Source organism: Neofelis nebulosa, chromosome 6, assembly GCF_028018385.1.
Source record: "Neofelis nebulosa isolate mNeoNeb1 chromosome 6, mNeoNeb1.pri, whole genome shotgun sequence".
NCBI classification, from domain to species: Eukaryota; Metazoa; Chordata; class Mammalia; order Carnivora; family Felidae; genus Neofelis; species Neofelis nebulosa.
The window spans coordinates 146,864,038-146,888,930 of NC_080787.1; the positions used below are offsets into that span (position 1 = coordinate 146,864,038).

At 41.7% G+C, this 24,893-nt stretch overlaps 1 protein-coding gene and 1 long non-coding RNA gene across 5 annotated transcripts in view; one reads left to right on the forward strand and one right to left on the reverse strand.

The window, feature by feature from the left end:
• Positions 1-5,793, reverse strand: part of RSPH3 (radial spoke head 3) — a 32,320-nt gene extending 26,527 nt beyond the window's left edge. For both annotated transcript variants that reach the window (XM_058735806.1, XM_058735805.1), the window contains exon 1: positions 5,227-5,793. In XM_058735806.1, coding sequence (XP_058591789.1) covers positions 5,227-5,693 — 467 coding nt within the window. In that variant the 5' untranslated portion in view covers positions 5,694-5,793. The remainder of the gene's footprint in view (positions 1-5,226) is intronic.
• A 151-nt stretch (positions 5,794-5,944) lies between these two features.
• LOC131515125 (uncharacterized) overlaps positions 5,945-24,893 on the forward strand; it is a 97,885-nt gene continuing 78,936 nt past the window's right edge. The window contains exons 1-2 of one of the 3 annotated variants that reach the window (XR_009263455.1): positions 5,945-6,170; positions 13,674-13,772. This is a non-coding gene — a long non-coding RNA (uncharacterized LOC131515125). The remainder of the gene's footprint in view (positions 6,171-13,673; positions 13,773-24,893) is intronic. The other 2 variants (XR_009263457.1, XR_009263456.1) reach the window with 2 other exon arrangements.

Sequence of the window (24,893 nt, forward strand, 5' to 3'; positions counted from 1 at the left end):
CCATCAAAATCCTTGAGGAGAAAGCAGGCAAAAACCTCTTTGACCTTGCCCACAGCAACTTCTTACTCAACACGTCTCCGGAGGCAAGGGAAACAAAAGCAAAAATGAACTACTGGGACCTCATCAAAATAAAAAGCTTCTGCACAGAGAAGGAAACGATCAGCAAAACTAAAAGGCAACCGACAGAATGGGAGAAGATATTTGCAAATGGCATATCAGATAAAGGGTTAGGATTCAAAATCTATAGAGAACTTCTCAAACTCAACACCCGAAAAACAAATAATCCAGTGAAGAAATGGGCAAGAGACATGAATAGACACTTCTCCAAAGAAGACATCCAGATGGCCAACTGACACATGAAAAAATGCTCAGCATCACTTATCATCAGGGAAATACAAATCAAAACCACAATGAGATACCACCTCACACCTGTCAGAATGGCTAACATTAGCAACTCAGGCGACAACAGAGGTTGGCGAGGATGTGGAGAAAGAGGCTCTCTTTTGCATTATTGGTGGGAATGCAAGCTGGCGCAGCCACTCTGGAAAACAGTATGGAGGTTCCTCAAAAAACTAAAAATAGAACTACCCTACAACCCAGCAATTGCCCTATGAGGCATTTATCCAAGGGATACAGGTGTGCTGTTTTGAAGGGGCACATGCACCCCCATGCTTATAGCAGCACTATCAACAATAACCAAAGTATGGAAAGAGCCCAAATGTCCATTGATGGGTGAATGGATAAAGAAGATGTAGTGTGTGTATATATATATATATATATATATATATATATATATATATATATATATATATATCCAATGAAGTATTACTCAGCAATCAAAAAGAATGAAGTCTTACGATTTGCAACTACATGGATGGAACTGGAGGGTATTATGCTAAGTGAAATTAGTCCGAGAAAGACAAAAATCATATGACTTCACTCATATGAGGACTTTAAGAGACAAAACAGATGAACATAAGGGAAGGGAAGCAAAAGTAATATAAAAACAGGGAGGGGGACAAAACAGAAGAGACTCATAAATATGGAGAACAAACTGAGGGTTACTGGAGGGGTTGTGGGAGGGGGGATGGGCTAAATGCGTAAGGGGCATTAAGGAATCTACTCCTGAAATCATTATTGCTGTATATGCTAACTTGGATGTAAATTAAAAAATAAATTATTAATTAAAAAAAATAAAACCTATTATCTCACATAGGCAAAAAAAAAGAGATGTATTTTCAAATGATATATATTTTTTATTTTTTTTAATGTTTATTCATTTTTGAGAGACACAGACGGAGTGCGAGTAGGGTAGGGGCAGAGAGTAGGGTAGGGGTGAGTAGGGTAGAAGCAGGCTCCAGGCTCTGAGCTGTCAGCATAAAGCCTGATGTGGGGCTGGAACTCATGAACCATGAGATCATGACCTGAGCTGAAGTCACTTAACTGACTGCTTAACTGACTGAGCCGCCCAGGTGTCCCACAAATGATATTGTTTTAAATGTTAATAAAAATTTAATCTGGGGTATCAGAATATCAATAGTGAATAGTGAAAAACATAGAATTAATGTTTTAATTCAAAGTTCTTTTAAAAAGTTTTTTTCAATGTTTATTTATTTTTGAGAGAGAGGGACAGAGCATGAGTGGGGGAGGGGCGGGGAGCAAGGGAGACACAGAATCTGAAGCGGGCTCCAGATTCTGAGCTGACAGCTCAGAGCCCAACGCGGGGCTCGAACCCACGAACTGTGAGATCATGATCTGAGCCGAAGTTGGACTCTTAACCAACTGAGCCACCGAGGTGTCCCTAATTTAAAGTTCTTTAAAATGATATCCTATGAATGGCTATGAAACAAAATATTGCCCTACACAATAATAGTACTCCACCAGAAATGATTTTGAGAAGGGTAGTAAGTTGCTTTTTTATCATATATTGAAACCACTGTCGGATAACCTGACTTCATGTTACTTACAACCCAGACGTGTTACACTGTGCATTTTACTTGATCCCTGGGACGTGTTCAGCTCAGTTGGCCACTCCTTCACTGAAGCACTCTCTTTTCTAGCCTCTGTGGCACTACCATAGTCTTCTGATTGTTTTTTCTAGGACTTCTTTAACTGCTCTTTCTCAGCCCGTGTTGGCTAGCTCCTCCCCTACTGAAGGATTTCCTCAGGGCTCAGCCTTCTCTTGCCTTAGCTGACCATATCCATTCTCAAAAGACTTCACTCATAATCCTTATACCTAAAACTCCCTATTTTATTTCACCTTTAGCTCAGAACTCTCCTCTGAGCTCTAGGAATGTATATCCAATTGATAATGTTCAATGACATCTCACTGAGATATCTCAAAAGCAGCCTCAAAATTGAACCAATTATCACTCTCCCACTCCAAACTGTTACTTCTTTAGTGTTCTCTGTTTCATTATATGGTACTGCTAACCACCCAATTGGCTTAATCTAGAAGCCTGGGAGTCATCCATGGTTCTTCTCTTTTCCTCACTCCCTGTATCCTAGCAGTCCTATTGATTTTCCTCCCCAAATCTTTTTCACATCTATCCATTGCTCATTGCCACCACTGTCTTTTACGTGGACTACTGCAAAACTCTTTCAGGCTCTTAACTGTTAACATTTCTCCCTCAGTTTGTTCTATACGTTGTATCCAGTGGTCTTTTAAAATAGAATAATCTAAACATGACGCCACTTGATTAAAACCTCCTAGTGCTAATTAATACAATAATGAGAAAACATCTTAGTTTTGTTTTTACACTATCAAAAGCCAAGAAGAAAGAAAAATGCCTACCACCTATTGCTGGTGAGGATGTATGGAGAAAGATACGTTTAAACATTCCTAAATGAAAGGCATATCATTCCATCTGTTCATGTTAAAAATATTCGTGACCTAACAATCCTATCCTGGGAATCTGCTTCATAGAAATCGAAAGGCCAGCACACGAAGTTGTTTATTGAAATCTTCCTCTTTGTGTTAAAAACTTGAAGCAAACTGAATATCTATCAATATCAATAGTGGAAAATATGTGAATATCTGAATATCTACCAATATCTATCAATAGTGGAAAATTTTAGTAACACGTTGTACATCCGTATAGGGCACATCATGCTATTGAAAATAATTGGGAGGATTTCTAGAAAGAATTAACTGAGAAAAGGAAGATGTTGAGAATTGTGTATGTTATCATTGCTAAGAAGTAGACAAAACTCCTATGTGTACTTGTATGTATATACTTATATATTTGTACACAAACGCAAATATGGAGAAAAGTCCAGAAACATTCATGTAAGGTCATTAACATGGTTTACCCTCTGGGGAGGAAGGGAAGAGCAGGTTTACAAGGGAAGAGGGTGGGGTACTAAGAATGTACCCAAGGATAAATGATAGCATTCTATTTATATAAAATTAAATATGTGTATGTATACATAAAGAAATTAGGGAAAAAAAAGAATTAGAAGTTGTAAAAAGCAGGGAGGAAGCTAATTACAGATTAATATGTGTAGTATGATTCTATTTTGGAAATAAACCTCCTATATAAGGTACATATCCTCAAGTACAGAGGTGTAGAAGAATAATATAAAATTGTTAAGGGAAGTGGGAATAGAGGTGGGTGGGAGTTCATTTGCCTTTTTCATTCTTTTTTTTTAAATTTTTTTTTTAACGTTTTATTTATTTTTGAGACAGAGAGAGACAGAGCATGAACGGGGGAGGGTCAGAGAGAGAGGGAGACACAGAATCGGAAGCAGGCTCCAGGCTCTGAGCCGTCAGCCCAGAGCCCGACGCGGGGCTCGAACTCACGGACCGAGAGATCGTGACCTGAGCTGAAGTCGGCCGCCCAACCGACTGAGCCACCCAGGCGCCCCGCCTTTTTCATTCTTATTTTGTATTTTTCATTTGCTTCAACAAGCATTCATTAATTTTATAAACTGAAAATCACCACTGATAATTTTAAACTGAAAAATCAAACACATGCACATACACACTCCTTCCAATGGTTGTAATCAATGGATTCCTTCAATATAAACAAGGTCCTACAAGTTGATTATCAACTAGCTATGAAAAAAAATCATTCCTAATGAAACACCATTTATTATTATTTCATTGTTGGTATAATTTACTAGTAATGATTTATAAGCAACACTTAAAGACACCAGAGAGTGTTTTTGAAAGTGTTTTTAAGTTGAAACTTTTACAGTATAAATAATCCATCTATAAATTTAAATTTTCCATCCTGGTTTCCTTAAAGTGACAGGAATTTTTTCTTTCTTTCTTTTTTTTTTTAAAAAAAAATTATTTTATTTTTTTAAAGTAACCTCTACACCCAACATGGGGGTCGAACCCACAATCCCGAGATCAAGAGTTAGATGCTCCATTGACTGAGCCAGCCAGGCGCCCCATGACAAGCATTTCTTATAAACAAGGTTTTTATTTGTCATAAGACAATTACAAATTTAGACTAAATGTTTGAAATAAGCATCAAGAGTTACTTAGCTGATATGTTCAGTCATTAATTCAACAATTTGTTTTGAGTGCTCCCTGTATGTCAGGCACAGTCCTAGGTGGACAAAAGACAATAAAGGTTTCAGCCTCCAGGGAGTCTGCATTCTTGGGCAGTTCTGCTGGTTCCAAAATTTGAGGCTTATAGCAGGAACTATAAGCTTTAGAAAGGGCCGTAAACGTTATTATGGATAATAATACATATGGATATTTGAATATTTGCAAATAAACGCATTAATGTAAAAATACAATTTGGGGTCCAGCCTGGAAGAATGACCTGATGATTCCTGGCCAAAGACTGGCGTGCAAAGAGCTTTATTTGGCTTTCAGTCTGTTTCTTCATGTGCATAATGGGAGTTACAAAACCAACTTCACAGTACTGTGGAGTAAGGAAGAAAACGTGCATGAATGCCCTTAGTGAGGTGCGGATAGTTGGCCAACAATAGTGACTCAAACGTTGTGAAACAAGGGGGTTTCATGTACATGTTATTGATCATGCCAGCAACTCATTATCACTAAAAGTTAACCAAGGGAGGCCACCCGTGCCCCTTCTTGTTTCATTCCTCCACGCCACGGGGGAGTTCTTTAGGGAAGAGATTTTATTTCGGAGGATGTGGAGTGGGGAGAGCAGCGTGGGCAGAGTCGCCAGGGCGAAGGGGCCAGAATCCCGAGGTCCCGGGATGGGGGCAGGTGGAGACCACTCAGGGGGCCGGTTGCTCACTCACAGCTGCATCAGGTGGTCCCGGTAACGGCGGCGCTGGCAGGGCAGGGCCCGAGGCCGGCTGGTGTAGGTGTAGGTGTAGGTGCCCATGGCCAGGGAGGTGCGGTCGGTCAGCGTGGAGGCCACGCCCGCGGCCAGGTCGCTCCGCTTCGGGTGAATACCGGCTTTCAAGCTGGTGGGCGCTAAGCGGTCTTGGGAGCCGGAGAGGTGTACGTATTGCCAAGGGCAGGGATTCCCCGACGCAAGGAGAGGCGGCAAGAAGGAAGGCGGCCGGGAAAGGAAGTTGCCAGGACAGGAGGTGAGAGCTACACTCGGCTTGCCCCAAGGAACACTGAGCCAGCCTGCGTCTCCCACCGCGGTTGCCCGGCAACCCGGAGTTCCGCCCGGAGGCGGGACCTCCTGGCAGTTCCGGCCGGCGATTTTCGCGGGAAGGCCCGTCCTCAGGAGAACTTCCGGTTCTTGCCTCCGCATGCGCGCGCGCGCGCACGCCTCCCCGGAAGGTGCGTGTGCGGCTTAGGAGCTCTCTCCAGGGCGAGTCGGGCAGGGCGGTGTTGAGGATCTTGGCAGGCACCGCGGCCGCCCTCGTCCCCAGTTTGGAGTCTGGCTTTTCGGCGCCATTCTCCCAGGCCCACGTGCTCCCGTTCCTTAAGGGGCGCCCTCGGCCGTTTCTGCTCCCGTCGCGCCGCTACCTGGCGCTGCTCACCTGTGCTCGCACACACGTGGCACCCGGGCTCCCAGCTCTGTTACGTGCCAGGGCCGGGGGAGGGCTTCTTGGTGTCCCAGCACCGCCACCCCTGCACCTTCGGGGCGGGCTGCCGCCGCGCTCCGCAGCCCTGTCTGCATTTCCCGCCTTCCTTCGCCTACCGCTCTGTTGCTAGCACCTCAGAGGACCCACGGATGCGCGGAGCTGCAGGGGCCGCCCCTCAGACCCCTAATTTTGGCAGAGGGGTGGGTGCTTTGTTGAGTCTTTCTTTTAGGCCTCCTATATCATAATCTGTCAGGCGCCAGACTCTGGAGAACGAAGCATCATGGGGTGGGGTCTGCGCTTCGAAATGCAGGTGCTTAATTTTAGTATGAACAACGTTAAAAATGTTAGAGTTCCTGTATGTGAAGTGTGTGTATCCCCGACCGATCAGTTATTTGCACGTGCATGTACTCCCTCAGTTCAGCCAAGTGCTGCGCGGATTTGAACTCACGTGCTGCCGTGTGCGAGGCCCACGACCTCTGGCAAGTTAATGCTTTTGTGCTTCATTCTCCTGATCTGTAAAATGAGGGTAAGAGAATTTATAAGGGTTTGTCATGAGGATTCAAAGTGTTAATAAGTATAAAATACTTAGAACTGTGCTGGGGAATGATAAGCTGTTATATTGAGATCTAAATTCCTCCTGTACTTTGAAGATTAAGACCGAAAGCTAGTGTAGGTATTGTATAAATAATCCTAACATAGAGATGTGTAGGCAGTGCTAGAGGTAAAAACACTGCGTGAAGATTTGAGGTCTGATCACTGAATTTCGTGGTAACTTAGGATAACGATTACAAGAGAAAGTGACATTTTTAGTTGTGTCTGACGGGTGACTGTTTTTACTGGTGAAGGTCTTCGGGGGAAGTGCATTCAGAATGGCTTGATCAAAAGCTCAAAAGCCCAAGGGGTCTTTGGAGAATTCTAAGTGAGTAAATACATATGTTTGATAATTCCAAGAGCTAAGGAGAAACCACAGGCCAGGAGGTGTCAGAGGTGGAGGGGGACCTAGAGATTTCAGATTGGTCAGGGAAGGCTTCACTGAGAAGGTAACCTTTGAATAAAGATGTGAAGGAGGTGAAGCCGTGAAACTGGGGACTAACATTCCAAGACGCAGTCAGTGCCAAGTTCTAAGGCACATACAAACCAGGTGTGTTCAAGGATAAGAGTAAGGAGGCTAGGGTGGGTGGAGCAGAGGAGAGCATCAGGAGATGACGTCAGAGGTAATGAGTTCAGATCTTTGTGCCTTGTAGGTCAGCATAAAGATGAACTTTTATTGTGAGGTTAAAAGCCCCAGAGGGTTTTGATTATTGGGACATAATTTGATTTTTTTTTTTTTAAAGCATTTCTATTCTAGCTGCTGGGTTGAGAATAGGCTGAAGTGGGGCAAAGAGAAGCAGAGAGACCAAACCGAACCAGTAAGGCTGGCTGAGAAAGTGGTTTGGATCAGGGACCAGGCAATGGAGGGGTGAGGTGTGGTCAGAGAGATCCTGAATCTATTTTGAAAGTAGAAACAGATGGAGTAGAAATGGGGCACTAGACCAAAGAGGAACCAGTTAGTGATGCTGAAGAGGCAGGAAATAGGAGCCTCCCCAAGAAAAAGAGGAAATTCTCTTCCAAGGAGGAGCCACTCAGCAGTGGGCTGGAAGGGGCTGCTTTCAGCAAGAGCAGGAGCTCCGAGAACAAGAAAAAGCTCCAGAAGTTATCCCAGGAAGATTAGATTGGACATTTACCTGGTGGGGCATAACCCGCAAGACAGTTCCTAATCCATCCCTTATATCCCAATAAAAAATTCACAAGAAAAAAGAATTGGGCAGTAGAGAAAGAAAGGAGTTAAAGATCATGCTAAAGTTTATGACTAAATGTTGAAGATTGTGTAGAAAAAATTGCAGAGGCACTCCAGCAGGTCTACTCTTTTTCTAGAGGATATAATTTTATTCCAGCTCCCAATTAGAATAGGAGCAGATGACTTTTAATCAAGAATTCAGGCTTTAGGAGGGCTGATGACTTTCTGGTTTGCCCTTATCCTAGAGCACAGGCCTTTAGGAATCTCAACAGAAAGCCTGGGGTGTTCAACAGGTCCCCATCTTTGGGGGCCCTTGAACTCTCATTTTTGTATTCCCAACTCTGTGAAGTTATTGGAAAGTCTGCTTACCATTTTAGCCACTGCAGCACCTTTGTTTCTTGATTTCTAGTGTCCCTGCAGCTTAGAATTTAGCAAATGCCAATAAAAACCAAACAAATTGTCAGGCTTACTTCTCTGTGATCCACCTTCGTCAGGGGTCTTGTCCCTTCAAGTTCTGTCTGCATTTCTCAGCTCTAATTTCTATCTCCCTAGATCTGACATCGCTAGACCATTGCTTTCTGCTTGCCTGTAAATGTCCTTCTCTGGAACTCTGTAAATGCCCTGGAAGAAAAGCAATGGAGAAGTTCTGTGTCCCTGTGTATTTTCTTTCTCCCTGGGATCCCAATCCCTCATGTCCACTGGTTTGGTTATTCTCTAGGGCCTTCACACAACCTGTGTGGTTTTTGTTTTTGTTTTTGTTTTCAGCTTTTACAGTTATTCCTGTAGGAGAGTTGTCTCATTCAAGTTACTACTCAGTCCTAGGCAGAAGCTATGCCAAGAATGGAGTTTCTGTTTACTAATACAGGGAACACTGGGAAAGAGCAGGTTTTGGAGGGAACATTAGAAGTTCAGTTTTAGGCACATTAAGCTTGAAAAGCACGTTAGTCATCCAAGTGGAGATATTGAGTAGACAGTTTGACATGGGAGTCGGGCTTCAGGGGGATTGGTCAAGAGTAGAGAGGGATTTTTGGGTTGATGGCATAAAGACGGTATTTAAAGCCATGTGACTTGATGAGATTGCTGAGTGTAGAGAGAAGACAGATGAGCCCTTGAATGTAGTTAGAGGCTGGAAATGTGAAAAATAACTAACAAAGGATACTGGAAAAAGATGGTCAGAGAGATGGAAGAAATTGCAGAAAGTCTGGTCACCAGGAATCAAGTGAAGAAAGTGTTGTGTTTTTTTTTTTAAGTTTATTTATTTTGAGAGAGAGAGAGAGAGAGAGAGAGAGTGCATGGGAGAGGGAGAGATAGAATCTGAAGCAGGCTCCATGCTCTCAGTGCAGAGCCTGATGTGGGGCTCCATCCCATGACCCGTGAGATTATGACCTGAGCCGAAACCGTGAGTTGGACGCTTAACCCACTGAGCCACCCAGGTGCCCCAAAAAAGTGTTTCAAGGAGAAGTAAGTATGGCTAATGCAATTTGTGGATCAAGCAAGCTGTGAACATTGGATCTGGCAACATAGAGATCATTGGTGATTAAGCAAAGGGTGCTTGTGATGGAGTTAGGGAGGAGAAAGTTCAGTTCCGTATTTTGAAGAGAGTGGGAAGAGAGAGAGTGACTCAGGGAGGTTTGCTGCAAAGGAAAAGAAAGAACCAGGGTGGTAGCCAGAGAGAAATTGGGCCAAGAGAAAGTTTTATATTTTTTAATGGGAGAGTTGACTGTATATGTGTGCTCATAGGAGTGACTAGAGAGGGCAGAATGGACTATGGAGGGGAGAGAGCCAAGAATTGATGGGCTGATGTAGGCCAGAAAAAATGGGTTCTTGTGCACAGTTAGAAGAGTTGGCCTTGCCTAGAATCATGCATGTTTCATCCATTATAATAGGAGAAAAGGTAGACATGACCACAGATGTACCCTGGATGCAGGTAGGTACATAATATTTTCAAATCCCTTAATAATTAATAGGTGTTTCTGATAAAGCAGTCACTGTGCTAAGCACTTTACATATATGATTTCACTTAGTTCTTAAAATGACCCTGTGAGGTAGGTTCTCATATTATTTTTAGTTACAAGGGGACCAAAGCTTGAAGGGGTTAAAGTAACTTACAGAGTCATACAGCAAGTAAGTGACAATACAGATTAAAACCCTTATTTAAGCCAGATTCTAGAACCTATACACTGAAGTATCAACATATGATGTTCATTATCTTCCTACACTTAATCCTCTCTTGCTATGTTTTTTTCCCCCTCTGTCTCTCATTCTTCGTATCCCCAATAATCACCAAGCCCCGCCCATTTTACCTCCTAAATTGTCTTGATTCTGAGACCTCTTCTTTGCATCCCCACTGTTTATACTAGCCTTGACCTGATCCAGACAGCCTGAGCTGGCTCTTCTGTGCAACCACAAAATGTAACTGAAATACATCTTTGATCCTGCCAGTTCCCTCCTCAAACATTTCTGTAACTGCTTTGCCCTGTGAGTTCAAGCTCCGTAAACGTGCTGTAGGCTCTTCTCTACCTGGTTACTGCCTCTTTTTCCTAGCTCAGATCTCGCTGGTTTCTCCTTGTGCTTTTTCCCCCAGAGTAGCTGAACCTTTGCAGTCCCGCTGTGCTGACTATGTGTGTTCTGCCTCTATGATTTATACTTTCCCTTTATCCCTTCTGGTCGATTTTCTGCTCATCCTTTAAGCCACAGCTCCAGTTTTTTTCTCCACAGACACATTTCTGATGCCTCTAACTGGGGCTTACGTAGTCCTGGATCCTATTTCCATCTTTTATTTGCCGCATGGCTTTTATAACAACTTGTCACCATGTTTGCCTCCACAACTAGACCACAAGTTTCTTGAGCATAGGAATTGGGTCCTATTCATGTTTTTGGCCCTACCACATGGCTTAATGTTTGCCTTTAATAGTTTATTGAGTGAATAAATGAATGAGTGAATAGCACATGTGCAGGGTTTATCCAAGGAAAAGAAGAGGGAGCCTTTCTGTTTAGAGTGTGAAAATGAGTGAATGGCTATAGTTTTTGAACTATTTCTAAGCATAGTAAGAGAGTGTGAGAGAGAACCTATGACAGCTCTTATTTAACAAATATCAAGCACCTTCCATGTTCTGGGCACTTCAGTAAGATCTAGGGACAGATGGGGCTTACATTCTAGTGAAGGGAAACATAGTAGGCAAATGAATTGAAAAAGAAAGAAAAAAGTTTCATAGAACGATAAAAGCTGCGATGAAAACACGACAGGATGTTAGGTAGGATAGGGGGTACCTAAGCAGCCCCTTTACCCCAACTGCAGAGAAAGGCTGCAAAGGCAGTGTTTAACCTGAGATCTGTATGCCCTAGGAAGGAGCCAACCACATCAAGTTGGGGAGACCAGCACAGGCAGAAGGGAATGGGTAGTGTGTTGTCCTGAAGGCGGGAGCACAGCTGTCATGTTTATGTAACAGAAGGCCAGTGTAGCCAGGACTTGGAGAGCAAAGGGGAGAGTGATTGGAAATGAGATTTTAGAGGTAGCTAGGAATTCAATCAGGTAGGGCCTTACAGAATGGGGAGGATTGGATTATGGGGAGCCATTCACGGGTTTTTAAGGTGGGAAGATGATACATTCTGAGTTCTCTTACAAAGATTACTGATTGCTATGTGAAGAATGGATTGTAAGAGGTGAAGACTAAAACTAGTCAGGAAGGTGGTACAGCTGAGTTAGGGTGATCGTAGGGAAAATGGAGAGAAGGGGTGCATTTGGGGACATTTTGGAGAATGGATCTAGATAACTTACTGGTTGATTAGATAGAGGGGGAGGAATAAAGGAATAATAGATGACCACTAAGTTTTTGACTTGAGCAAAATAACGTGGTAATCATGTCATTTATGGAAATGTAGTCGATGGGGTGGAAGAAGTAAGAAATCAAGAATCCCATTTGGGGTATGTTAATTATGAGATGCTATTGGACATCAAATGGATGCGTTAAATTGGTAGGTTGGAGATGTGAGTCTGGAGTTCAGTAGAAAGGTTGGGCCAGGGACATACATTTGGTATGTGAGCACTGGGAGGGCTTAAAAGGCTTTAGAGGTAAGAAGAAGACCGTGTAGTGTTGCTCAAGTCCAAGGTTTCAGGAGCAGTGGGCTCAACCTGGTCAAATAGTGTGAGGGCTTAAGTAAGATGAAAAGTGAGAAGTAACTGTTGGGTCCACGGAAGGCGTCTGTGAACTTGACAATAACGGCAGTTTTTGTGGAGTGGGGACTAAAGCCCAAGTAGTATAATTTGAAGAGAGATCTAGTTATGAGGAGAATCTATAACCTTAGATTATTCTTTCCAGAACTTTTGCTGTTGTCTTAACTACTTAATCAGGCCTTTGGACAAGCCTGTCAAGTGAAAATGGGTGGTTGTAGCACACGAATTAATATGTTTTTGCCACAAGGTGTCGCTAATTGTTTATTAGTTTTTAGTAAGTAAATAGCTGCACAAGTTATACCTTGCATTAAGGAGATGCTGTTTTACAAAATCGCATTTACAAAATAGACCAGTTAGAAAGTAGTTGTGGAAAGATTTCCTTTAAAGAGCCGGTCTCTGTAGCATATTCGACATGTGTGCCTGAGTGTGGAGTAGTGCACTGAGCAGCAGGCTAGGAATCTGCAGACCGGAGTGTGGGTTTAGAGCGCTGGATGTGGAGTCAGAAGACTTGAGCCCAGCTCCAGTTTTGCACCTGCCAGCTGTGTGACCTCAGGCAGAATTTGAATGTTCTTTGTCTTACTGGTAAAGACAACATTTGTTGTTGTTGTTGTTATTTTAAACTAACAGAGATAGTAGATTCTGCTTTACCCATCTCACCCAACTATTTTTACATATCAGAAGACAGTGTGTATGGCAGTGTTTCAACAGTTGTGAGGTGCTGTGTGAATGAATATAAGATTAAAAATTATAAAAATTGTTTATGCCCAACTTTATAACAAGATATATAACTAATATAACTGCGTATTACATAACGCAGTTGTATTAGTGAAGACTCGTTTGCAGATGGGAGAAACCCAGTTGGGATTTGATTGCCAAGAAGGGAATGTTTTGAAGTTTATAAGGACAGCTCATGTGACTTCAGGAGTGGTGGTGCTGTGGGGTGGGTGACAGGAGGGGGCTTTGAATGTCTGCACCTCTACTCTTTTCTTTGCTTCTGCCTGATGTCTTTCTTTTCTTTGGCTTCAACTTGCTTCCTCTACTTAATAAGGAACATTTTGATATTATGAAGGTTGTAGGAGGTGCATGTGATGACATCCTATAGGTTGAGAAGGTTAGAAGGCAGAGCTGGAGAAGAAGTAGATGCTATAGAATTACCTTGATTTTGGTGAAGAGCGTGGATTTCAAATTTATGAAAGCCAATGTCAATTAATACTAGCCTTCACATTAAAAAAAGTGATAAAACCCAAATGTCCTTAAACAGTCTAATATCCTAGGGTCTTTAATTTTTAAAAGTAGACACTTTACATTATTTTCTTCAATAAATTCACACTATAAAGGGTTAAGATAAAGGGATAGGCACACCTAATTTAAAGAAATGAAAGATTAAAAAAATACTCACCCAAAATAAAAAGATAGTTATAATTTTTCAAAAGAAATCTTCATTTACAAAATTTCACAATGTAATTCTTCAAAAAGGAATTGTGCTCTGAAATATGTGTTAATTTAAAAACCTATTTTTATATGACTTCAGGAACATATGTACCAATATTATGAAGTGTCCTTGCTAGATGTATATATTTAGCTTCTTTTCAATCCAAACAAATATGCTAATTGCTTTTAACAAAAAAGTCTTAACTAGAACCATTGCTAAATGTTTTTTCTACATATGTATTAGTTAATCACAAGTCACTTTAGTTATCTGTAAAATTTTACCCGGAAATAAATTCTCGCAACCTCAAATTCCCTTAGCAGGAAGCAGAAGCAAGTTTTCAGACACGTTCATATGTTGAATGAATGGAATCTCTCAGCCCTGAGATGATGTTGAAATGCAGGAGATGGAGACACTGGTAGGTAAGTCCCCTGCCTACCAAAAGGGAAACATCTTGAGACATCTTGAAAGTAGGGACCATTCTCTTTCCTGGGAGGCTGGTGTTTCCCCCTTCTCCATACAGTTTACCAGATATCTGAAAATATTAATAACATTGGTGGAATTGTGCATGCCTTAGCTATTTGTGCATATTCTTATGTATTTAGGTCTCTTTGATAAAAATCTCTAATATATGGACATAACTAAGGCTTCTAAAGTGCATTCAAGGGTACTTCTTGAAATTATCTGATAATGTCCCTGTCCCTATGATTTGTTTAAAAGACAGTGTCAGGGACTCCTGGTTTAAAATGGCATTGACTCGGGGCGCCTGGGTGGCGCAGTCGGTTAAGCGTCCGACTTCAGCCAGGTCACGATCTCGCGGTCCGTGAGTTCGAGCCCCGCGTCGGGCTCTGGGCTGATGGCTCGGAGCCTGGAGCCTGCTTCCGATTCTGTGTCGCCCTCTCTCTCTGCCCCTCCCCCGTTCATGCTCTGTCTCTCTCTGTCCCAAAAATAAATAAAAAACGTTGAAAAAAAAAATAAATAAATAAAATGGCATTGACTCAGGGGAAAGTCTTCCAGCCTTGAACAAAATACCCACGGCAGCAAATACATAGTGTGTCCCATTTCTGTCTGGAAGGACGTAGTGGTTATAGACAAGGGGAGAGGGGACAGGAGTTGTGCATAGCAGGCTGGTTGCAGCTTGATAAGGAGATTTCAAATGCACCCAGGTATAGGTAGAGTGAGTCCAGAGGCAATGATGATGCTGTGTCTGCTGGAAAATCCAGGTGTGGATTTATTTCCCTTCTTGGAAGATGAGGGAGAAGAGGAAGAGGAGAGACATGAAATTCACCAGGTGCAGTGAGGGGGGAAGAGAATACCACATGTGAAGCCTTTGAGATGAGGGGATGCCTAGAATTTTGAGGAGTTGAGAGCTCATCATGTCTGAACCAGAGCTCAAGGCAGAGTGTCAAGAAATACGGATTAAAGGGAAAGTAAAGATACAGTAACAGAATTCAGATCTACATACTGGAGGATGTTGTCAAATGTCAAATCAGCGATTTAAAGAACTACCCTGAGGAAGGTTCCCAGAATCTAGAGGAGAAGATAAAAAATATTGACCCAGCATGGGAGGTGATAACAATTCAACCTATGATTCCTATCCCTGTAGGAAGATCGAAGCAACAATCAAAGACTTAATTTAACAAGTGTTTCCTAAACACACAGATCAAGAGGGTTCACTGCATTCCAAGAAACACTAATAGCAACAATTTTCATATGGTAAGCGTATAGGAAACATATCTTATGAGCATTTAGGCAAAAAGAAGCAAGTTACCTTTGCAAGAATAAAAATCCCTGTGGCCTTAGGCTTTATCTGCAATACTCAACATCAGAAGGCAATTAAACAGCATATAATAGTTTTCGGGGGAAAGTGCTGGAGCACCTGGTACCCAGCTAAGTCCATTGTCTTTCAAGGTAATTACTTATGCTTTCAGATTTGCAAGGCATTATGGACCATTCTGTCCCTTCATTAAAAAATGCTTTAAGACTTCTGCTGCCCCAAAGAGCAGTCAAACTCAGTAACGAAAAACTCAGTAATGAGAAAATTATGACACAGGATTTGTAAGACTGACCTTACTCACTTTGGACCAAACACAGATATTCGATTGGCCCGCACGTGGTCTGGTCAGTTCTGCGTCTGGGGGTTGGGGGGGTGGGTGGTGAAGCACGGTCTGTAGAGCCTCCCTGAGCTGTTCCCCCTGAGGCTGCTCTCACTTCCCAGAAAATGTCTTTCTTGCGCCACATGCTATACCCCATGTATCAGAAGGAATGTTTGATGACCGCTTAAACTGACTCGGTTCTAGTGTGTGTTAATATTGGCTTAATTATTTACCTGGTTGAGATACTAAGTGCTCCCCCTTTCCCAAAACGAGTGATGGATAATGTGGCATAGTGATCATTTTCATTTCCAAGAGCTTCACATATTCTCTGCATCTGTAAGACTCTGACTTGTGGCACTTGTAATTGGGTGAAATTAGTAAACCATATGTTAGCAGCCATTGAGTTTAAAATTAAGCTTCACTCGATCTCTTCCACCTGGGACTTGGGAATGTCCCCCTGTTACCTATGGTTGGAATCATTATTTTCATTACGGACGATGCTGATGTTTAGAAATGTAGCTTATCTGTTTTTCTATTTCTTAAAGAAAATCTCAGAATCAGATAAATGATTTATCATTTCCTTTTGATCTACGAAGTCAGTGACTCACTTTAGTGAGATATATTTTTAAAGGCACATTAAAGAAAAACTAAGAACTATACCATTTCTAGGTACTAGTTCCTCCAGAAATGAGTGGCTTAAACAATAGCCATTTTCCTGTGCTCCCAGGTTCTATGGGTCAGGAATTGGGACAGGATGGGGTGAAGAGGGTTTGTCTTTCCTTGGCGAGGTCTGGGACCTCAGGTGGCAAGGCTCAAACTGGGGATGACTTCACAGTTGGGGCTGGAAGCACCTGGAAGCTCTTTCACTCCCCTGCCTAGTGCCTGGGCTCTGATGACTTAATATCAGCCCTACAGAGCGGCACTATGTTACCGCCTGGCCCAGACTCAGGGAAAGGGGATGTGGATCCCACTTCCAGTGTCAATATTTTGTGGCCATACTTTTAAAAAACTGCCTAATAATAAATGGCCAACACTGGTTTTCTTTCACTCATAGGTTTGGGGATGGTGTAATGGGCTGAATTGTCTCCCCTTAAAATTCACATGTGGATGTCCTAACCCTCAGCAGATGTGACCTTATATGGAAGTAAGATCTTTGCAGATGTAATTAGCTAAATTAGAATGAGAACATACCGAAGTGGGGTGGGACTGATGTCCTTTTTTTTTTTTTTTTAATTTTATTTATTTTGAGAGAGAGAGAGAGAGAAGAGAGTGCAAGTGTGCACACAAGTGGGAGAAGGGAAGATAGAAGGAGAGACCCAAGCAGGCTATGCGCCATCAGCACAGAGCCTGATGCGGGGCTCGAACTCATGAACTGTGAGATCATCACCTGAGCCAAGATCAAGAATTGGACGCTTAACTGACTGTGTCACCCAGGCGCCCTTGAAATATGACTGATGTCCTTTTAAGAAAGGGAAATTTGGATGCAGATCTGCACACAAGGAGAACACCATGTGGACATAATGGGTATCTGCGTGCGATGCTTCCAAAGCCAAGGGATGCCGCAGACTGCCAGGGAACCAGCAGAAGCTGGGAGGGAGGCGTGGGATTGAGTCTCCCTCACAGCCCTCAGAGGGGACCAGCCTTACCAACAGCTGGATTCTGGATTTCTAGCCTTTAAAACTGTGAGACCATACATTTCTGTGGTGTAAGCCACCCCTTGTGTTGGATTTTGTGATAGGAGCCCTAGGAAACTAATACAGATGGTTTTAATGTCTTTTCAATATTTTTCATATTTTTGACAAGGAACATATGTTTCTTTAAAAGTGAGGAAAAATAGGTTTATTTAATATAATAGTTTCAATTTCTGTGTTCCATAAAACATGGAAATAGACCATAATCTTACTAAGGTTGTGTGTAGGTAATGTGACTATAGGTAACTTTTTTTTTCCTTCCTTCTTCATCTCTATATTTAAAATGTTTTCTATACCATCTATGCATGACTTTTATCATGGTGGGAATCGAGACTGTAGGAAGCAGCCATTGAATGTAGCAAGAGGAGGGGCTTCAGGGAGTTTGCCCTGGGGTCCTGCTCTGCTACTTAGTGACTCGGAGCCTGTTTCCCAGTCTGGACGTGGGGCACGTGGTGCCCCTCAGTGTTGCTGTGAGAAGTAAATGAACGAATATATGCGAACCCCCCCAACCTGGTGTCTGATGTCTGTGGCGACTAGGTAGCATTCTGTGTCCACTCTCTGAGACGTGTTTGACAGCCTCCAGGACTGTGACTGTGGAGGGCTGGTGGGAGACTGAAGTTCTTAAAGAGCTCACGCATGTCTTTTCACTGATTATTGGTGGCAGACTGAGGGCTTAAAAAGCTAGGGAGCCCAGAGGCGGCTTTACTGTGAAGTAAGGGCAGCTGGATCTAAGGGCCTGTCACTTACCCAGGTCCCTCCTAAGGCTTTGGAAAGGATTAAGGTCAAAAATGGATTCACGTGGTGGTGTGGTTTATAAAATTTGCAGAAATATACATTAACTATAATCAGTTAAGACTCCTGTCTCTCTCTACTCTGATCTCTTGTGTTCCCCTCACCTACCACCTTTGGAGTGGCCATGGGGACTTGGGGATTGGGCTAAAGGACAGTTGACTTATGGATATTTTTTACTTGGGTTCTGTGAGATTTACTTACATGGTTTGCAGTCACTTCCCTGAATAGGTAAGCTATTAATAGCTGTCCTGGAGTAGGAAGAGCTTCCAGAGATATTCCCACTGACTACTGTGCCTTTTTCACTCAGCTTTCAACACCCCCAAGAACACATTTAAGAATATTCTACAGGGGTGCCTGGGTGGCTCAGTCGGTTAAGCGGCCAACTTTGGCTCAGGTCATGATCTCACGGTCCGTGAGTTTGAGCCCTGCGTCGGGCTCTGTGCTGACCGCTCAGAGCCTGGAGCCTGTTTCAGATTCTGTGTCTCCCTCTCTCTCTGACCCTCCCCCGTTCATGCTCTGTCTCTCTCTGTCTCAAAAATAAATAAACGTTAAAAAAAAAATTTTTTTTCTACAGAGCCTACCACTGAAAGTATGTAGGTAATGGAGGAGAAACGAGATTTGAGATATATGAAGCCAGAAGGTAGTATGTGGAAAAATTTCCCAAATTTTACAGCTCATGTATGAAACTTGATAGAGATTTCTCCAAATTTGATAGAGTCTTAAAAATTTATATTAACAATGAGTTGAGAAGTTGAAATTTATTCTAAGTTATTAATATTGAAGAACCCCAAATTTTAATTAAGTGAACCCCTCCCCCCCAGAATTAACTTTTATTCTCACTACGGAAAATAATACAAATATTTATAGGAAGAAGTGATTAAAAAAGGTATGTAGCCAAAAATCGTAGAAAAGGAGCATTGCTGAAATGCATCAGGAGGTTGTTAATAAAAATACTACATAATTTTGGGGGGCAGATTTTACTAGTTTTTAGATAAACCACAGCTTCATTAAATTTATAATTTATTTAATGTCACTCCATTAGGCTTACAATTTGTGATTTTTGTTTCTCATTCTATGTAAATATTTGTGTTCATTCACTTTTTTAAAAAAAGTTTTTATTTATTTTTGAGAGAGAGAGAGAGAGGGAGGGAGGGAGAGAGAGGGGCAGAGAGAGGGAGACAGAGGGTCCTAAGTGGGCTCTGTGCTGACAGCAGGAAGCCCAATGTGGGGCTTGAGCCCAAGAACTGCAAGATCATGACCTGAGCTGGAGTCAGACACTCAACCGACTGAGCCAGCCAGGTGCCCCTGTGTTCAGTCTTAAATTTATATTTGGGAGTTTGCATTCTTTTTCTCACAGGGGGCTTCCAAAATTGTGTAAGTGGCAGGCCCCTCAAAACCTGGGCCTGACTTCAAAGAACCTGTTTCCAGATCAGTTCTTGTTCCTCCGCGAAGTTGTTATTTGAACCTGATGCTAATGTTTAAGACTCCCGCTTCTCTGTTTTTCCATTTCCTACAGAGGAACCCAGAATCAAAGTATTTACCCATCGTTTCCTTTTGATCTAAGAGGTTTCAGTGGCTCTGTCTAGTAAGAGTTTCAGGATGTATGCTGTTTACCTCGTCAGAGCAAAACCGTGACTCAGAGTGTGAGAAAATGGCTCTCTGCTTCCTAGGAAGTTTTCAATATAAAAACATGCTGTGCTTTTGAATGAAAAGTAAAATTAAAAGCCAAGGGATGGAAATTTCTTGTAAGAAGATATAAAAAAAACCCCAACTCTTCCCATTCTTAAAAATAAGAATTGTTTTTGTCAAAGGATCTGAGACCTGAATAACGTTTTTTGAAGTGAATTTGGCAGACTGTGTAAAAGCCCATGCGCCTGTGATCTTTCCTTGGGGAAGTCCCTCAGCTGGTCTCCTTCCATGCCCACCGTGCTTGGGTGTCTTACAGCTAAAGACAGAGGAATAATGGTCTTGAGTAACAAAATTACCTTTGCATACATGTGGTTTTAACTTAAAGCCAGAAGGTTCTTTCTTTTATCTCTTGTCAGAAGTTTTACCCATCTTGATGGGAACTACTCTGTGGTTTTAAAAATATTTCAATTCCATGAAATATAACGGGTGTATTATAGGAAGGACATAAAATCAGTATCCAGCCTAGAATATTTGTCCCTTATCCCCCATGCAAGAATGGGGAAAAGGGATGTGTCTTCAGAATATGGTCAATCTATGTTCAGATGCTACCTTTATCTCTCATTAACCATGTGACCTTTAGAAAGTTACTTAGTTTCCCCATTTGTACAAACATGGATATTAATATTCATCCCACAAAGTTGTTGTGAGGATTAACTGAGATGGCAGGAGATAAATCCCCCAGATCCCCATCTAGTTCTAGCACCTAGTACAAAGAAGGAGCTCAGTAAATGTTTGACGTAAAAGAAAGATAATGCCTTCATTATCCTCCCAAGGAGTTTGGGATCTAGAGTGTATTAGGAAAGGAGGATTAAAATGAAAGGGTTAAGTCATGGAACCTTTGAAGTTGATGAGTATTGAAAGAAGTGGTAGAAAGATGAATGGTTGTAGTTTGGAGAAATTTGACTTCAGAGAAAGTTTTGTGTGAGGCTGAGATGTAAGGAGGTAAATTGTGTGTGGGGAACCACTGTCCTATTTTCCTGGTTGAATTAAAGAGTGTGCATTCATGTGTTGCTTCTTTCATTAAAGCATGTGAGGATGATTTTTAGAACTGGGGAATACAAAGAAGAAATGTGATCCATTTTTGCCCTCAAATAAGTTACAGTGTACTAGGGAGAGAGAAACATGAAAACATAAGGACATTAAGATTTGGGGTACAGAAGAGGAAGGGTCAGTTTTACACTGGAGTGGAGATGGGCTCTGTGAGGGCTTCATGGAAGAGAGAAGGTGTCCACACAGCAGTGGAGTTGGGGGAGTGTGGACTGTGTAGACGGTCCAGGTAGAGGAATTGGAATGAGCAGAGCCACAGGTGTGGCTTTGCAGGTGTGTGGGAGCTGGACGCCGGGCAAGAGCAGGTGGTACAGGATGCCCCTGCAGCAGTGGGCTGGGAAAATAGGCAGAGGCAGATGATGGAGGGTCTAGCCTGCCATGCTTCCGGGGCAGGGCTATGAGGGGTTCCATCTAGGAGTAATGGTGGCTATGGAAGGGATGCTATGAACAAATTGACATCCTCTGAGACCTGAATAACGTTTTATAAATTGCATGGGGAAGACAGTTGAGGCAAGGGTATTAAATAAGACATTAAAATTTTTTTTTTTTTACTGCTTATTTATTTTTGAGAGACAGAGCATAAACCGAGGAGGGGCAGAGAGAGACGGAGACACAGAATCCGAAGCAGGCTCCAGGCTCTGAGCTGTCAACACAGAGCCCGATGCGGGGCTTGAACTCACGAACTGCAGTATCATGATCTGAGCCGAAGTTGGACACTTAACCCAACTGAGCCACCCAGGCTTCCCTGACATTTTTTAAGCTTGGGAATTTGATATGAGCTGGAACCAGTAGATTGGGGTTTAAATTTTGCCTTTCTATTTTCTAACTCTTTAATCCCAGGAATGGCTGGAAATTTAGAAAAATGGCTGTCTCTGCTATGGGAATGGATAGTCTCACAAATTAGACTTGAAATCTGATTTAAACAACTTAAACTGACTTAAAAACTTATGTAGCAAGAGGAATCTTACACATGCAAATGAACACCTGTGAAAATTCTTGGGCAAGAAATGCTAGATTTAGCAACTCCAGTTTAGCAGTTTGAAAGGGGATCTCTTCTGGGACTAAATGGCCAATTTTAAAGATTGTTTTACTGCTTGGGTCTGCTTTAATGTTTGAATACACAATTCCTATCTCTAAAGCAGTTCTTGAACTTTCTTTATAAATTAGAGATCCTGAAAGGAATGTAGTTAGATAGTGTGCATTTCAGTGTACTCTGAGCCCTGGGGATGTTTGGTGTCTTTCCAAGCTTTAGTTTAGACATCTAAGCTTTGCCATATAAATTTTTCGTAGGAACTAGGTGTATGCAACTCGAGTGTCACATCTCCTACAAATTTGCCAGAAACGAAGCCACAGTTTTTCTCATTTCCAATCCCAATGAAAACCTTATCACTTTTTGCTATAGAGTCATAGATAACAATAATTGAGGTCATGAATCCAATGACCAGATGGCTTCCCTATCACCCTACAGTGAGTGTCTCCCCCAACCCATGTTTCTGGTTCCTTAAGATTTTAATGTATTTTTCTTAATATTTGTTTGGGCCATATTTATATCTTTGGAAACTGGTCAATTTCTGTGTATGTTTAAATGCCTCCTTTTACTTGACAGTATATTTAACATGCCAAAAGCATTTTCCAAGGTACGATCACATTGTGTCCTTTTAATAAGTTTATTCGGGATCAGAGACACCAGTCCATGTTGAGAGCTTTTCACTAGGTTGTGCATAAGCAACGTTGAAGAAACATACCCAGTGTTACAGTGGAACAGGCTCTTAACAGATGAACCCTTTCACAAACTGCAACTATCAACTCTAGATAAACTACAAAAACAACTACCTAAGGGGTTTTGAGAGTGAACAAAAGCAGACAGAAGGGAGTTGAAACCTGGGGGAAGGTGAGTTTCCTGGTATTCAGCTTTGGCCAGAGGACGGGTCATAGTTGCAAAGGTTGTGTGGGTGGCTAAAATTCCAATGGAAAGCCTGTCAGATTTCTGGCCCAAAAAACCAGATGATGGAGCCCAACCATGAGAGAGTGAGGGATCACTCAGAGAAGAAGTGACCTGTGTTTGAACTCTGTCCAAGTCTCTAGCTGACCCACATCCCACACAAGGCAGACTCAAAGCAGCTTGCAGCTGAGGTTTAGAGTAGTGACCTGACATTTAACTGCTACCCGCCCCAGGTGAGGCAGAGTTTGAGTTGGAGCCTCACCAAGTCAGTTGCCTGTTAAAAAGAAATATCACAGTGGGATAAATACTACAAAATTCAGTCTTGACAGTATTAACATTCATGATGTCCAGGATACAATCCAAAACTATTCAAAATATGAAGAAGCAGAAAAATGTGACCTAATTTCAAGAGAGAGGACAATCAAGAAGTTTAAAGCAGCTGTTATAATTATGCTCAGTGGGATTTAAAAAGTGCTTCTGATAAATGAGAAGACAGGAAATCTCAAGAAATTGAAAATGTATGAAGTGAAAATGTTAGAAATGAAAATATAACATTTAATAAAAAATACAAAGACAAAAAGGTTGAAAAAGAAATGGTTGGAAAAGGACATATCACTCACACACACACACACCATAAGAAAATTGAAGTGGCTTATATTACTATCAGATAAAATGGACTTCCAAACAAAGAGTATTACCAGAAATAAATAGGAACATTACATAATGAATGAAAACCCCTATTAGGATGATAAAACAATCATAAATGTGTATGCATCTCAGACTCTAAATAAACAAAAATTGATGGAATAGTATCATAACCATAGTGGGAAGTTTTAACATCTCTTGCAGAGCAATTGCTATGATAACTAGACAAAGTGTCAGTAAAGACACAGATGATCTGAACACTATCAATCATCTTGACCTAATTGATTTTTAAAATCAATTGTTTTTATTTAGACATTATTTTTTTTAGAGCAGTTTAAGGTTCACAGCAAAATTGAGGGAAAGGGCCAGAGATTTCCTCATATCCTTTGCCCCCACACATACACAGCCTCCCCCATTATCAATATCCCCAAATGGTATATTTGTTACAATTGATAAACATATGTTGACACGTCATCACCCAAAGTCCATAGTTTACATTATGGTTCACTCTTGCCGTTGTACATTCTATGAATTTGGACAAATGTATATTTGGACATGTATCCATAATTAGGTATCAAACAGAGTATTTTTACTGCTCTAGAAATTCTCTGTGCTTTGTGTATTCATCGTTCCCAACTCCAACTCCCAATCCCTGGCAACCACTCATCCTTTTATGCTCTCCATAGTTGTCTCTTTTCCAGAAGGTTATATAGATGGAATCATGCAGTTTGTAGTCCTTTTAGATTGGCTTCTTTCACTTAGCAATATGCATGTAGAGTTCTTCCATTTCAGTTTTACTGAAACTGAAAAATGGATTTCCTGAAAAAATGCTCCCTGGTATGTGTGTATGTATTTATTTTATTTTTATTTATTTTATTTTTTAATAATTTATTGTCACATTAGCTAATATATAGTGTATACAGTGAAGTCCTGGTTTCAGGAGTAGATTCCTGTGGTTCATCACTTACATACAACACTTAGTGCTCATCCGAAAAAGTGCCCTCCTCAATGCCCATCTCCCATTTTCCCCGCCCCCCCACCCCACCCCCATCAACCCTCAGTTTGTTTTCTCTTCAGTTCTCTTCAGCAAACCCTCAGTTTGCTTCTCTTCCCTTTTGTTCATCTGTTAAGTTTCTCAAATTCCACATATGAGTGAAATCGTATATTTGTCTTTATCTGACTGACTTATTTCACTTAGCATAATACCCTCCAGTTCCATCCACATAGTTGCAAATGGCAAGATTTCATTCTTTTTGATCACTGAGTAGTATTCCATTGTATATATATACCACATCTTCTTTTTTATTTTTTTTATTTTTTTTATTTTTTAATATATGAAATTTACTGTCAAATTGGTTTCCATACAACACCCAGTGCTCATCCCAAAAGGTGCCCTCCTCAATACCCATCACCCACCCTGCCCTCCCTCCCACCCCCCATCAACCCTCAGATTGTTCTCAGTTTTTAACAGTCTCTTATGCTTTGGCTCTCTCCCACTCTAACCTCTTTTTTTTTTTTCCCCTTCCCCTCCCCCATGGGTTTCTGTTAAGTTTCTCAGGATCCACATAAGAGTGAAACCATATGGTATCTGTCTTTCTCTGTATGGCTTATTTCACTTAGCATCACACTCTCCAGTTCCAT